The sequence below is a fragment of the Poecile atricapillus genome, chromosome 2 (genome assembly GCF_030490865.1).
Source record: "Poecile atricapillus isolate bPoeAtr1 chromosome 2, bPoeAtr1.hap1, whole genome shotgun sequence".
Taxonomy (NCBI): Eukaryota; Metazoa; Chordata; class Aves; order Passeriformes; family Paridae; genus Poecile; species Poecile atricapillus.
The window spans coordinates 19,602,192-19,617,826 of NC_081250.1; the positions used below are offsets into that span (position 1 = coordinate 19,602,192).

Below are 15,635 nucleotides of genomic sequence, written 5' to 3' on the forward strand. Positions count from 1 at the left end.
CAGGGGAGACCTTATTGCTCTCTAAAACTACCTGAAAGGAGATTGTAACCACATGAGGGTTGGCTTCTTCTCCTGAGTAAAGAGTGACAGGACAAGAGGAAACGGCCTCAATTGCACCAGGAGAGTTTTAGAGTGGATATTAGGAAAACATTTTTGGAACAGGTTGCCCAGGAAAGTGGTGAAGCCACTATTTCTAGAAGCGTTCAAAGAAATTATGTGGATGTGGCATTTAGGGACATTGTTGTGCAGAAACGTGGTGGCACTGGGTTAATGGTTGGATTCAGTGACCTTGGAGATCTTTTCCAGGCTTAACCTTCCTATGACTCTGTGATTCTACTCTCATTTTCAGTAACATGTCCTTGAAGGGGAAAGATGAAAGGAGAAAAAGTGATCAACCTTCTAACCAAACTTTAATTCCATCATGTAGTATTTAGCAAAGTCTAAATAAATTGGAATTTATAGGGCAAAATCTGCCTGTCTTTTAGAGAAATATCCTTTATATCATCTAAATTGAATGCAAATTGTTCTTCTGCCATTTCCAAGGAAAAAGAAGAAGGTATAAATGAATGAGTTTAACCCATAACATTAACTAAAGTTTGGTTGGGTTTGGAGGGGTTGTTTGTTTCATTGTGGTTTTGTTTGTTAGTTTTCTTCATTTTCTCAAAGACCTTGTGAACTATAAAGTACTTTCTTAAGCCAGCCTAAAAAGGGAAAGCTCAATTTTGATTAATATTGCAGTACATGTGCACTTCTGAAATATCAACACAGCTTTGAATCTTGAAGTCTAGCCTGCCTTAAGAAATTAACTGTACAGTTCACTGCTGTGCATTTTTTGTGACTACTTGTACATTCTTCATAGATGTGGGAAGATATATTCAAATAAAGATAATCTTGAACATTTAGCAAACCATTTGTTCCATCTTTTGCATGCCAATATCAGCTGTGAGGACTTAATACTACTGGAACAAAGTAAGTAATTAAAAAACAAGGGCAGAGACTGATGAAAAAAAAGTTGTAAAAGCCGCTCAAATGTCAAAGGCAAGATTTTCATCCCATGCTTTGATTCTTTGGATTTATGAGGAAATCATATACCTAATTCCTTCCTATGCTCAGTCCTGGTTTCATGAACATTTGGAATTAATTTATTTTGCAAAAGAAAACTACTTTCTGTTCAATTAGTAAAACCAGTTTTGTCTAATTATACTCTACACTTTGACAAGAGTGCAGACCTGTTAGAACACAGACAATCTATTGCTATTGTACTGCACTGGGCAGGGGATAGGTTATACTCTCTGTTCGATCAACCAGTACTTGAAACTTATTCAAATTATACTTGCTAAATAAGAAATTGTAGATGGAGTTGGAATAAATTATGAAGGCTAGGGAAGCAGGGTCAATATTTAACATTTATTGCAGTAAGGAAAAAGGCGCAGAGAAAAAAAAGAATCCTCTCTGCAGCTGCTTTTGAAGACTATTGGCCTAAAAACTCTGTAGTCATTCAAGCAAGGAGGGTCAATTCTGCATTAGCTGAGGTGCATGATGATAATTTGGGCAAAAAATTAAGTGAGATATGATGGGTAAGAATGCATCTTAAAAGGAAGTCAGGAAAGAGCATTCAAGGTACAAATACAACTTGTACCATTAGAAGTACAGAGTGTAGAAAAGCAGAGTAGTTCAGGGTGATTAAAGAAAAGGGTTTCTGAGGGACTTTTTCACAAGACTAAAATTTAAGGGACATTGACCTTCTACTAGGTTTAAGACTGCACAGAGAAAGCTGATTATTGTTTCACCATCTTTTTCATACGCACACTGATTCTACCATATAAAACCTTGAACAGACAAAAATAAAATATTGTAAGGTACATTGTTTTGGTCCCATTCTGACACTTATTAAAATCTTACTTTGGCCTTACTCTCTGAGAGGTTTCAATGAAAATACAAATAAATATATAATTTTAAAAAGTCAAGAAAGAGTAATTTGATAATATACCAATGTCTATATTATATTTAAATGCACAATTGTGTTGTATAGTTCTATCTTGAAATGAGGTGTGCACAGTTCTGTGGCACTATGATTTTTGTAGATCAGAAGAAAGTAAACAGTATATCATGAACTCTTTAGGTTACAAAAACTTTTATCCTGTTGTCTGTAGTAACAGCACACTGAAATGAATTTTAAGGGTAGAAAATTTTAGACAGCTGTAGAAGCATTATGCACATATACACACACACATATATAAATATATATACATAAGTTAATGGTATTGGCTGCACAGCTGTATGTTCATTTTTAGCTTTCCCCTACTATCTTATGATCTGTCAGATAAAAAGTTCTCAGCTGCATCCATTAAGTACAACACTCTCAATATGTGGGTTTTAGTGCTGATCAAAGTGACTTTACTGATAGCATGAGGAAGTTTATAAGTGAAGAAAAATTTGATGACAGCTATTAAAATGCTAGAACCTTAATAACAAGGAGCTTAGCTGCTGTATAGCCTCTTAAATTGTGTTCTGCCAAATCATCTCACATTAAATTCTAAAAACCAGAGAGGCAGGAAGATAATATTTGTGAATTTATATGATTATGTAAACATTATATTTTCCACACACTAAAATATTAACAAGTTTTTGGAAATGTTTCTTCCATTTTCCTAGGTATCTAAAAAGTTTACATTAATGAAATATTGCTTTGTAAAAGATAAAGAATAATGAAAAGCAAGGCAAATAAAACTTTTCTTCCCATCTGTTGAAATCTGTTAATAACTCCTGACAGTTAAATTTTTACATTTATTTGATAGACTACAATATAAATCAAACCACGCACTTTAATGTATCTGAAAATGAGTAAAATCAGTTGATTGCAAAATAGTACTTAAAATCTAGAAATAAAGCCCCCAGAAGAGTAATAACTATTTTTAAATTGGAGTTCTGCTCTGTGAAAAGGAAGCACTGGGATATTCGACTCTGTGTAGCACTGCTTTAAAAATGTTTTGTTCAGCTCCTCATTGTGCAAAGCTGCACTGTCAGTTGCTTGCATAGGAAACTCAAGCATGCAAGCACTGCATAACACAGGCTCCATTTTACTGTAGGTAGTCAACTTGTTAGCTCCATTTTACAACCTTAAGGAATTTTCTTTAATTTGCACAACTTTTGCCACCAAACTCAGTGGAGCAGACATTTCATCAGTGGAAAATTCAATAGTTAATAAGGATGAATAGAAAAAAGATTAAAGTAAGAAATGGGAAAGTTCTAAGTGGAAACAAGAAACTCATGAAGCAATAAAAATAATTTTCTAATATAGTAGGTTAATGACCCAGAGCTCAAACACATTTAATCTTAGAATTTAGACAATCCTTACTGTATAATCTCACCTAGCACTTATATTAAAGAAGCCATTGTCACACATTGTTGGCTCCAATATTGTTTTCTTTTCCAACAAAGGCACTTGTTGAGGTTAGCCTAGGTGCAATGCATATGTTTATAATACAACTGATATATTCCTCTACCCAAGGAGTTTATACCGCTGCCAAGGTACCCTAAGTATGTACAGAACTAGAGTTAAAAATGACACCTTGGGCTTGGTGACAATTCTTTCTCTCTGACCACAGAGAGAATTATCACGGTTTTGACTTTCATGTGGCTGCCCAGAGGGTGACATAAGGCACAGTTTAGTTCAGCATTTCTACGAAGCCATATGATAATTTGTTATCTATATCTGATAGTACAAAAACATGCATACTGCAAATAAAATATCAAGCATTCTGGTGAGTTAGTTTTCTCATCCTCAGGGAAACGATTTGTGGTGGGCTGACTCTGGCTGGATTCCAGGTGCACACCAAAGCCACTCTGTAAGTCCCTTCCACAACTGGACAGGGGAGAGAAAACATAACAAAAAGGTGCACAAGCTGAGATAAGGGCAGGGAGAGATCACTCACCTGTTACCATCAAGGGAAAAACAGACTTGTCTTGGGGAAATTAGTTGAATTTATTACCAATCAAAATCAGAGCAGGACAATGGGACATAAAACAAATGTTAAAAACACCTTTCCCAAACTCCACCCCCCTTGCTGGGCTCTTTCTCCTTCTCCTCTAGTGGTTCAGGGAGGTGGGGAATGACCATATAATCAGTTCATCACAGGTTATTTCTGACATTGCTCAGGGAGAAAAGCTCTTCCTCTGCTCCACTGAGGGACCCCTCCCACTGGAGACAATTCTCCACAACCTTCTCCAGCCTGGGGTCCCATGGGCTACAGCTCCTCAGGAACTGCTCCAGCACGAGTCCCTTTCTTTGGGGTACACTTTTTCAAGAACAGACTGCTCCAGAATAGGTCCTTCTCTTCATACAATTACATCTTTGCAATAACTTTTTTATTCCTCTTAAATATGTCATCACATCTTCTCTGGTTGCCGCAGCCTTGGCCAGTGGTGGGTCTGTCCTGGAGCAGGCATTGGCTCTGTCAGAGATGGTGGAATCTTCCAGCAGCTTTTCGCAGAAGCCTCACCTGTTGCCCCCCTCCTAGCTACCAAAATCTGGTTGCACAAACTCAATACACAGTTAATTTAAACCCAAACCATTCTCACCTCCATAATTTAAACAGTAACAAGCAAAATCTCAGCCTTACTGAATTCTGAAGCCTAGCTTGAAGATTGATGTTTCATTGGGTTTGCATGGCAAGGTTTTGGTATCTGCTGGATGGGGCTACAGGTGTGGTTTCTGTGAGAAACTTCCAGAAGCTTCCCCCATGTTCAGTGGAGGCAATGCCAGCTGGCTGCAGGATGGACCTGAACTGGCCAAAGCCCAGCACATAAGCCATTGTGGCTGCCCCTGTGATGAACTTACTGCAAGCCTCATTCCTCATCCCCCTGCTCTGCCAGAGGTAAGGAGGCAGAGAAAATGAGGAATCACAAAATCAATTAGATTGGAAAAGACCTCTGAGATCATCAAGTCCAACCTGTAACTTAGACCTCCATTTCAACTGGACCATGACACTAAGTGCCACATCCAGTCTTTCCTTAAACATCTGGAGGGGTACTGACTCCACCACCTCCCTGGGCAGGCCATCCCAATATCTAATCACCCCTTCTGCAAATAATTTATTCCTAATGTCCAGCCTAAAGCTCCCCTAGAACAGCATAAGGCTGTGTTCTCTTGTCATATTGCAGAGTTAACCTAGTTATCATGGAGTTGAGTCTGGGAATAAAGGAGGGGTGGGGAGCAGCCATTTTACAATCTAGTTTTTATTTCTAATTGCCCTATTCAGATTTGATTGGTAATAAATTAAAATAATTTATGTAAGTGAAGTCTGGTTTGCCTGTGACGGCAATTTCTCTGTGACCTCTCCCAATCCTTATCTCCATGCACAAACTTCTCATTATATTTTTCCTCCCCTGTCCAGCTGAGGAAGGGAGAGATAGAGTGGCTTTGGTGGCCATCTGGCACCCAGCCAGGTTCAACCCACCACAGACATTTATTCCTGCAGTAACTCTGGTGTTGAGATCCATAGTGTAATTCTTGCATGAGCCACATCAGCTTGATATACTCCAGAGGACATTTAAAGTTCATTTATGTCTTACAATCTGATACATGTTTTTAATGAAAAATATTTCCGTACATTGAAAATACGACTTTCACACCAGATGCAGAGAAAATTATTTTGGCTTAAAGGTACGTGTACTTTCTCCCCAAAGGACATACAAGTCTCTGTATGGGAACAGCACATAGTTACTGCTTCCCACTTAGAGATGCAGCCTAGTATCTGATTAGAGCAATAGCAAACATGAAAAGCTCCTTCCAAGCACTGAGAAAAATCCTCAGTGTTTGTATGTGTTTAAAATTAAAGTGCATGGAGCTTTCCAGATCAGTCAACACAGCAAAAGCTGGCTAGAAAAGTTCAAAAGTTCTTAATTTAGTAGATTTTGCTGCTTTTAGGAAATCCTTTAACCACCTAGCAACCGCACAAAAGGTATAATTCTCTGAGACTTAAATTCTCACTGACTGAACAAGAGGGAAAATTGCAAACGTGCAAGAGAGCTTGATGACATTATGACACCAGTATGTCTAGTGGGTCAGACTGAGTAGGCCAAATGTCAGGACATGGTTGGTACAGAATACAAGATGTATGTCCTTTCTACTAGATTTACACAATAGCACAGATCCTCAAATACAGACCTCCACCATCCCATCTTTCCTGACATCCTCAGCCCAGACCTATCTGTATCAGATTTTAGTCACACTTCAAAATTCTTGTCATCGTGCTGCATGATAGACCTATTTTCCAGAAGTCTCCCTTACAGCTTTTGTGACACATTCTGCACTGCATTAGGTGTATCCAGCCAGCAGCCTCCAGGTGCCTCCTACAGAGAGGACTCTAACTCTGAGCTGATTGTCATTCCAGACAACAAAGTCTGATATGCAGACATGCAGGTGTAGTCTTAGGGAGTGAAAATGCTGGTTTTCATTCCAAATACTGCTTCTTACTTTCACTTAAATCCAGGAAGACTGAGGCTGAAAAAAGATTGTCACTCAGTCTAAATAATTCTATCTGAACACAGACTTCTAAATTATTGTTTGACTTAATATAATCCAAAAATTTAGAACCATTTATGTGCCTATGAATTTATGTGCTGAAGATATACCCAGATGTTTTAAAATTTCTGTGGACAAAAGACAGCCACATGAATGTGAAAGAGGAGTGGCTGTAGCACAAGAATCTTTGCAATCCTTGTTTATGCTTCCTCAATTGTTCCCTTTTTTCTCTCTTTTGAAAAGTATTTATTATTTTACTGCTATTCTTTCCTCTTTTGAACAAAATAGAACAAAAATTCTTTGATTTAAAGCTTTCTATCCATGTTTCCTACTCTTGAGCATCTGGTATTAGTAGGAGTAACCCTTCAGGGGACTCTCCATACTTTGGCAAACATCCAATATCCAACATTAATTAACATTCTCCTATATAAAAATCTCTCATTACTCAAAATGCATCCTCTCCTACACATATGCTTCACACATCCTAAGCTTTTCCTTACTGAAGACAAACCTATCTCCTGAATTTTAAATGTAATAAAATCTAGAGTTTTGTGTACAAGTCATTCTGAGGTAAAGGTTCATTGCACTTAGTAATAAAAAAAATCCAGCTGTGGTTTCCTACACCTTGTAGATTCCTCATTTGCTTTGAATCTCTTAAAAGAATGAATTGAAAATCAAAAGAGTAATATAGGATATTTATCAGAGAGGTTGAATGCTTTCAGCAACTTAAGCATTGCTGATCCAGCTGAGGAGAATTTTTTTTGCTTCATCTTTATTATATGTCCAAGTAATTTTCACTGTAGTTACTAAATTATACCCTTCTCAATAAGATTATATTATCTTCAAATTAAAACATCAATTATTGTGTTCAGACACTAAATATAATTCTCTCTTTGATCTTGAGAGTTGCAATGACATTGAAAATGTAGGAAAATCACCTTTTATAATAAAACATGCAGTTGCTTTTATTCCCAAAGCTATCTTAGCACCTTTCAACTGCAAAATTTTGCAAGAAAAGGTTGTATAAAGTCTTCATCAAGTTCAAATTGTCCCAGATATTCCTTTATTTTCTTTACAAGTAAAAATCTCCCCACTCAGCAAACATATGAAGAGGCAATTTGAAAATGCATAGTCCACAATTTGTTTTCCAGAATGACCACTGGGCTATATTTACAATAAGTGCTTCTACTACGAGTGCTCTTCCAATTCTATTGATGGGCCATTCAAACAAAACTTTTTCCATTTGTCCCAGTAATATTTCACCTCAGGAAAACAAAGAAAGACTATAGTCTACCTAGTTTTTTTCCAGTTTTAAAGATACCTTGAAATTTGTTTTTCTGTAAAAAAAAGACCAAAATTAAAGAGTTAAATGAGAAAGTCTGATTTGCATTTGAATGAGGTGCTAGAGATTTCTAAAAAACATGATCAGAAACGTGTTGTGAGACCATGGTTGTGTCTATGCAGTTGTATTTATATAATTGGCTCTAACATCTGGCTTTCAATAAGGTGCAGCCAAACTTTAGCAGTTACATAGAGACAACCTTGTTTTAGTTTTATAATAAAAAAACAGAAAAACATTCCTCCTGAAATCATTGGATTCAGCAGTCTACTGATTCAGACCACTCACAGGAGAACTTCACAGCATGTCCCTGCCTCCCTGCAGAAGGGGGCAAACTGCCCTGTGTATTCAATTAGGTTTGACTAAGATAAATGTCAGTTGGGGTTTTTTTTCACCATTTCTAGAAGTTACAAACTGCGTGAAGCAGCTGGCTTCATGATAAAGATTTGACCTCAGGATCATACTACTACCTCCAGAGGAAGAAGAGCAAAACTTGAAGTAAACAGTTTCTAAATTCTAAAAGATACCCAGTTTATGCCACTGATAATTGCTTGATGGCAAGCTTCTCATTAGGTAAAATTGATTTGGTCAAATGTATTTACTTTGAAGTCACTCAGTACAAGTGGGGAAAATCTAAAAGAAAAAAACCCCAACTTATTAAACAAATTTGACATACCTCTTTCTATATGAAGGAACATTATTTCCTGAATTCTGATATATTATGGAGGATTCAAAAGACTTCCCTTTTTTTTTTTTTTTTTTTTTGTGTTGTTAAATGATCACTGAACATCCCATGAGCAGGCAATCAGCATGAGGGGCAAAAGCTGTTTCACCCCAACTACTGCAAAATAGACCAAATACTAAGATTTTGAAGTCTGAGTTTCTGTTACATTGCACTATAATCCCTATGGGATTTTCCTTTGGGAAAGGCTATGAAGTTAGAAACATGACAAACTAAAAGGTAAGAGTATTGTATGAAGCATCTTGCTCTCATGAAATGTTTCCAAATAAGAAAGGCTCAAGACTTAACAAAAAATAATATAATAAAAACTTTAGGGAAGAGTTTTCTGTAAGCAAATCTTTAAAATTCCATCAATATATTGTATATTTTCTTTCATGAAAAATTGTGTTTAATTTTTTTCTGGAGAATAAATATATTAACTTGTCTTCCTGGTCTTAATTTTACCCAACTCAGGTAACCTGAACTTGTTATTTAATTTGCACCAGCATCACTTTTCAAATGAGACTTGGGTAAAGGAAAGATATGAATTCTTTATACCACCTCTATGTATGTTTGCCTTTGCTTCCCAAAATCCAAATCTTAGCTTGACATTTGTTTTCAGTGTTTTATGTCCTTGACTACTCATCATGGCTTTTGTTTTTATTCATAGCTACATCCTCATTTCATTTCTCCTCAGTGTACAATTGATTTTCATGACTACAACTTTCCTGTAGGTGTATATGCTCAATATAGCATTATCAGTTTACCCATGTCTCACTTGTTCAGTAAACCTAAAAGAAAATTCTTAGGGAAGAAGTGAAATCAGTACCAATTTGCTTTGTTTGAGCAGTTAATAATCTGCAGTGAATCAGCAGCTGCTATGTCAGCAATCCTTACTCTGAGGTGGGGATTTCTGAGAGGAGCAGGAAAAAATGTAGCTGAAATGGAAGCTTCTTTCTTCTCTTTTTTTAAATCCTCTTTACTCATAAATTGGTATTTCTATATTGTCAATGTTTAGACTTCCTATTTCCATCAAATCCACACTCCAGATGCTTCCAAACATTTTATTTTCTTAGCCTGGAATACTATTATCACTCAATTTTCTTGATATCCGCTGTGATATAAAAACAATCCTCCCACTTTAAGTTTTTAAAGATAACTACCACCATCAGTCCTCAAAAATCCAGTAACACAGAACAAGTAAGAGTAGATCCAAAGACAAACATGTTTATGAAAAAAAAAACAAGAACACTATGTTTCTCAAAATATATTGTCCAGTGAGGATGTAAGATTTACCTCCTTTGCCATACATGATACTTAACTGGAAAAGGTATCAAACAGTCTGCCAAGACATTATGTGACCCTGCGTGCCACTTGCAGGGCCCCTCAAAAATTTATCATGCTTACTAGAAGCTAGTATTTTGAAAACAAAATCAGATACTGAAAAAATGTCTCAGCTACCAAAAAAACCACCTTTTTTCTTTAAGTTTTGTGAAATACTGGTTGCTATTGTATTACTTGTGATAAAGTACTTTTCAATTTAAAACAGATCATTTGTGTTACAATAATAAGCTCACTGTAAAAATGAGAAGAAGTAAAAAATAGAGCACCAATTAACCTGCAGTTTTCTAAAAAGAATAGGCAAGAATTCCACTTCTCTGAATGATTACCCTGTAAAACCAATTCTTTTTCTAAAAAAACAAAAGAGAAAGTAATGTTTACTTTTATCACAAAAAGAAACAAACAAAATAATTCAGTTTCTGTATTTTTGGCCAAATCAGCATTTAGATACACAACTACAAAGATAACAATATTTAAAAATCTATATGTAAAGACTCCTTTCAATTTCAATCTCCACAGCTCAGTTAGCTAGATGTTACATATTAAGTGAATTAAAAAACTGCTTAATGAAGATTTATTTCTAATCTGTAATATGACTGTTTAATTAAGTGAACTTTTTTTCTTTTGCTAAAAGATAGAACCTTCTTACAGTTCAGACAATAATAAAAATTATCTCATTATGCACTTTACTACTAGTCAGTGTAACTACTCTGAAATTTGACATATTATGTTGAAAATATTTGTATAAAATAAAGGGAAAGTCAAGAACTGTATTATGTCCTTTCCAACCTAAACAATTCTATTTTTAGTAGGGCCTGCAGAAACAGGGCCAGCAATACTGGTTTTAAAGTGAAGAAGGGGAGATTAAAACTAGATTTAAGAAAGGAATTTTTTATAACTATTTTTGTGAATTGCTGAAATATGTTGCCCAGAGGTGTGGTAGATTCAAAGTCAGGTTGGATGGGATTCTGAGCAACCTGATCTAATTGAAGATGAAACTACTCATTATGAGGGGCTGGGCTAGATGAACTTTGCAGGTTCCTTCTAACCCAAACCATGTGATGATTTGATGATGATTTAATATTTATTGTATGTGAAGTTTAGTACATGTTGAATGTGCATGTTTAGTATTACTCTTGTCCAGATGGATGAGAATGAAAAGTATGTATGAAGAGTCTGGTTTGGTGATTTGGATTTTTTTCTGTTCTCAGTAGTTTTTTTTCTTTCAATACTAGTACAATCTTTGAAGCCTCACCTTTCCACTTTAGTGTGTTAGAAACACACTTTTCCCAGCTTGCTTGGTCTCCTCTATATTCCTCTCCTGTGTTTCTAGGAGTCTGTGAACTTACTTTAAAGCAAAAATAAAACAAACACAAAGAAACACTGGACAAACAGTTGAGGAAAACATACATATAATCAAAGGAATGATTTTGAAATTGGAGGATTGAAGTTGCAAAAATTGTAGTCATTTTTGCTCAAATTATCATGATTTGTTGGTACAACCACTGTAGCTGATTGCCAGCAGCAGCCACTTGGCTGCGCATTGACTACAGAAGAGACCTCAGTCAGGACAAATAGGAGTCACACTTTGTCAACTGAGAGTGGCCATAGAATTTCAGATTAAAGCTCCATCTAGTTTGTCAGAAAAAGAAAATACCCACGAAATAGAAGGTACAAGATAAATCCATTTGATATGCGCCTTGATTACTCTCCTGACCAAATAGCAGAAACAAATGCGTCTTTCAAAGCTAACTCAAAAATTCAAATACCAAGCAGGACCAGGACAGCCATCAAGCTGTGTTTTGTTCAAGTAGGAAGATAACCATCACCCACCAAGCACCATTGCCCTGCATTCACTCACACACTCTTGCTGAGACCAACCAGCAATCACATTCTCAAACACTGGGCATCTCACTGATGTTATTGCAGTCATTTGAACCAGCCTAGAGAAGCTGTTTTCAGTAACACAAACAAAAATTACAGCAACCTGATACATCAACTGTCTTACCCACTCCAACACAAATTTTATCTAGACTTGAATGCACTGCTTTCTTTCCCACCAGGTCTACAGATATCTGTTCACAGAGGGACGTCAAAGCTCAGCTTCCGCTGCTACTGCTCCCTCTTAGCAAGATACTGTTGAAAGACATGGTGATGCCCTAAGTTACTAACTTTATATATATCTAAGCTAGTTCACACTTGTAAAAACGTACACCATCAAAGGAACTTGAGAAGTACTGAAAATATAAAATCTACTGTCTGCTTTCAGTCTCTTCAGATAGTTCAAATGCTAGTGCTTTCTTTTCCCTAAGCAGCTGCTGCAAATTCACTGTTCTCATGCTTGCATGTTAAAGTGCTGGAAGAAGCCTATACAGTTAACTACTTCAACCCCACTGCATTAAAACCACAGAAAAATTCAGATGTTATCACCAGCAAAAATGTTTCCCAGAAATTATTTTCTATCAGTGTGCTTCAAACTAACCTAAAATGTGCAGCAATTTCAGTTCTTATGGGACCATGATGGAACAAATGAAGCTTTGAGACCTGTCCAGCCTATTTTTCTGCTAAACCAACTTTCTCAGGGAGGCCAAAATGACTTTTAAACTCCAGATTCAAGTCTTGTTTTATAGAAACTAGAGCACAATCATCTTGCATGGGGGAAGATCAGAATCCATTTTGCCAGATAAAATAGTTAGAAAAGGATATGTTCAAATTTTTCTCCTTTTCTACCGTGTCACTGAATAGTACTAGTCAAACCCAGTGACTTTTAAGAACACTTTGATCCCCACACAATTACCTCTGGGCATCTAGGAAGACTGTCAGTTCTGTGGCAGGGCAGTATCTGTACTCTGTTCTTTTCAGGAGTCTCCCTGCTCTGCAACAGGCCTCTTGTACTCTTACACTCTCTGCTTTTTCTCCTACCTATCCTGTAGTTTAGAAGAATGGCTGCTCTCAAGGGAGGAAGATATTTCTAGCTAAATTTATAATTTATTTTTCAGGAAATTTAGAGTAAGGACTGAGAATTAAAAGGTGAAAAAAGAGTGTTTTTTTCATGATAATTTCTATTTTTTTTTTATTTTGGTTTTTTGCGGGGATTTGTTTTTGGTATTTTGTTATTGTTTGGGGGCTGTTGGTTTGGTTTTTGTTTTGCTTTTATTTTTTTGGTTTTTTTCCCCCTATGTAATGAAAACTGATAAACTTCTACATTTTAAATTATTTTATGTATATTTTTGGGGGTTTTTTTGTCTTTTTATGGTCTTGACGTGGAATTTCAAAAAAGTCATGCAGAACTTTATCTTAGTAATGGTTAACTCTTCTATTATTATATGTACAAGTATTTCTTTAAAAATATCATAAAGCCTTGAATGGTATTGATATCAGACTGTTGATCTGGCTATCCCTTTTCTTCTCCATTTGTTGGTCTCCAGCCACCTCCCTTACAGGCAGTTTTCAGAAAGCCTACTGCAACATGCACTGGTGTTTTGCCATTCTTGAGTACAGATGACCAACTTCCCCAACACTAGCACGTACAGCTCCACAGTTATGTTAACCCCACAGTTAAAGAATTTTTGTTTCTGTGCTTTTGCTCTGATTGCCTTTGCATTACATCAGACTTAAATATGTTTCTTACTGAATGCTGAGGGAAATTATTTACTCTTTATTAGATTACTAGTTATTTACTAGTTTACTTACTATTATTATTTCAACTGTCTTTTATTTCTGTGGATAAAAAAGATTTGCTGGTTTGGGCTACTTTCTTTTGCAAGTATGAACAGAAGTTCAATTCTCATAATTCTCTTGTATACTTAAAATCTCAATTACACCTCCAGAGCCTTGCCCCTACAAACAATTTTTTTTTTGATCAATGATTTAATCTACAAATTACAAACTTCCTACTTCAAACCCCTTAATTTTCTGCTGACTTTTCATTCTGCAATTTTTCCCTATAGTTTTTGTCACCTTTCTCTCTTTATGTGTTCAAAGATATTTTGAAACAAACACCTTGATGAAATTCCAAGATTCTTGCCATTCTCTGGCAGGCAACCATTCTCTGTTCTATTATAGTGGACATTTTTTGGGAAATCTGCAGGTAATTAACAGTGCTTTTTGAGACCCAAAGTGAAATACCCTATATGAATGTCCCTCTATTTTCTGAGTATGTTATGTATTACATTTCTTCAGCCAGTAAAGGATAAACCTGTGTTGCAAGACAGAGCTGGCTTATTAATGCGCACTTCTTAGTGACTAGGAGACAAACCTTAGCATCTAATCTTGACTAAGATAGCTACTGTGATAAAAATGTTACTTCTTTAGTAATTTGGCAAACTCTGGCAAGCTCCACTGAAGCATGTGAAGGACAAAAGCATGATAACACATACCATCACTTTCTTTGCACTTAGAAAGTCTCCTCTAATTTCCCAATGGGAAACAGAGTGATATCTTGTGTAAACGAGTCACTTCAGATAGCCTGAGACTCTTTCTAATGGCTCATACATTCTATATCAGAATTGCATATGTTCTTTTTCATCAGAGAGTATTTCCAGAAAAAAAATGCAAGCATATTTTTATCACCTTTTTTAGGGACAGAATAAGTAGAAAAAACCCTTTCTTTTTCCAAAAACCTGGCAGGAAGATAAAGATGAATATGTGGTCTGCTGTAAAATCTCATCTGAGGTATACAACACCCAGCTGCAAATAAGGCACAGAAACACATGTTTTTAAATGTTGATATGAAACTTGAGACAGAAAACTTAGGGTGTCAGCCAACAGGTTGTCACATGTAATGACAGATGAAAGTTACAGAAAATTCTATCTGATAAATAACATTTTTCTCAAAATATGGTTTAACTCACTAAGGGTAGATAAAAATAGTGTAGACATACAGAGACCTTTTAAAATACACTTCTACTGAATATAATTTCAATCCCTGGGGAGCAAACCACCTGTTTCAACAGCAGCTTTTTCCAACCTCAAGCACAAGTCAATTGCCAGTGAAACTTACTGGCATAATGGAATGTCATCTTTGATGATGCATTTTCCTCCATTTTTGCAGTATTCCTCAGGACAAACTGCAAACATAAAGGTAAAAATTGTTATTTCCCCCTCTTTTTTATTAGATTTGTCATGATCTGATTTTCAAAATGACGGAATATTCACATCCTTCCTTCCTTTTGACTTCCAAAACTTCTTTCTTTTTTTTAGACATGGACTTGGTGATACAAGTCATAAGAATATTGCAAGCAATGGAGTGCTCTTGAGTTTATTGAAATCCTGATGCTGCACTTCAGCAGTCTTTGAATTTTTCTCAAATGAGATTTTTATCTGACTCCAGAAATGGAATTTTTGCCACTTACTTGATTTTCAAACAATGGGAATATATAAAATAAGACCCAAAAGAATTGAACTGATATTTAATTAGTACCTAAGTCTATGTTATTAATAATAGCTTTTATATAGGACTAGTGAACAGACACTCCTTTGTGACCAATCCTTTTATTAAAGATATTCAGAATTTTAACACTTAGGATCATATTCTCATAAGAACAAGGGAAATCAGGCTTTAAAAGACAAAATGTGTTTAAGTTCTTATTGATATTCTCTTAAAAACTCTTGATGTCCCTTAACTTGGACTTCCACATCATCACATTTAGTTTTACTAATGCATAGTTTTACATTGCTTCAGCAAGAAAAAACTTAAATTCAATAAA

The 15,635-nt window shown here is 35.9% G+C and overlaps 1 protein-coding gene across 1 annotated transcript in view; it reads right to left on the reverse strand.

Moving 5' to 3' along the window:
• MALRD1 (MAM and LDL receptor class A domain containing 1) overlaps window positions 1-15,635 on the reverse strand; it is a 239,243-nt gene that overhangs the window by 31,358 nt on the left and 192,250 nt on the right. The window contains exon 36 of the mRNA XM_058831049.1: window positions 14,930-14,996. Coding sequence (XP_058687032.1) covers window positions 14,930-14,996 — 67 coding nt within the window. The remainder of the gene's footprint in view (window positions 1-14,929; window positions 14,997-15,635) is intronic.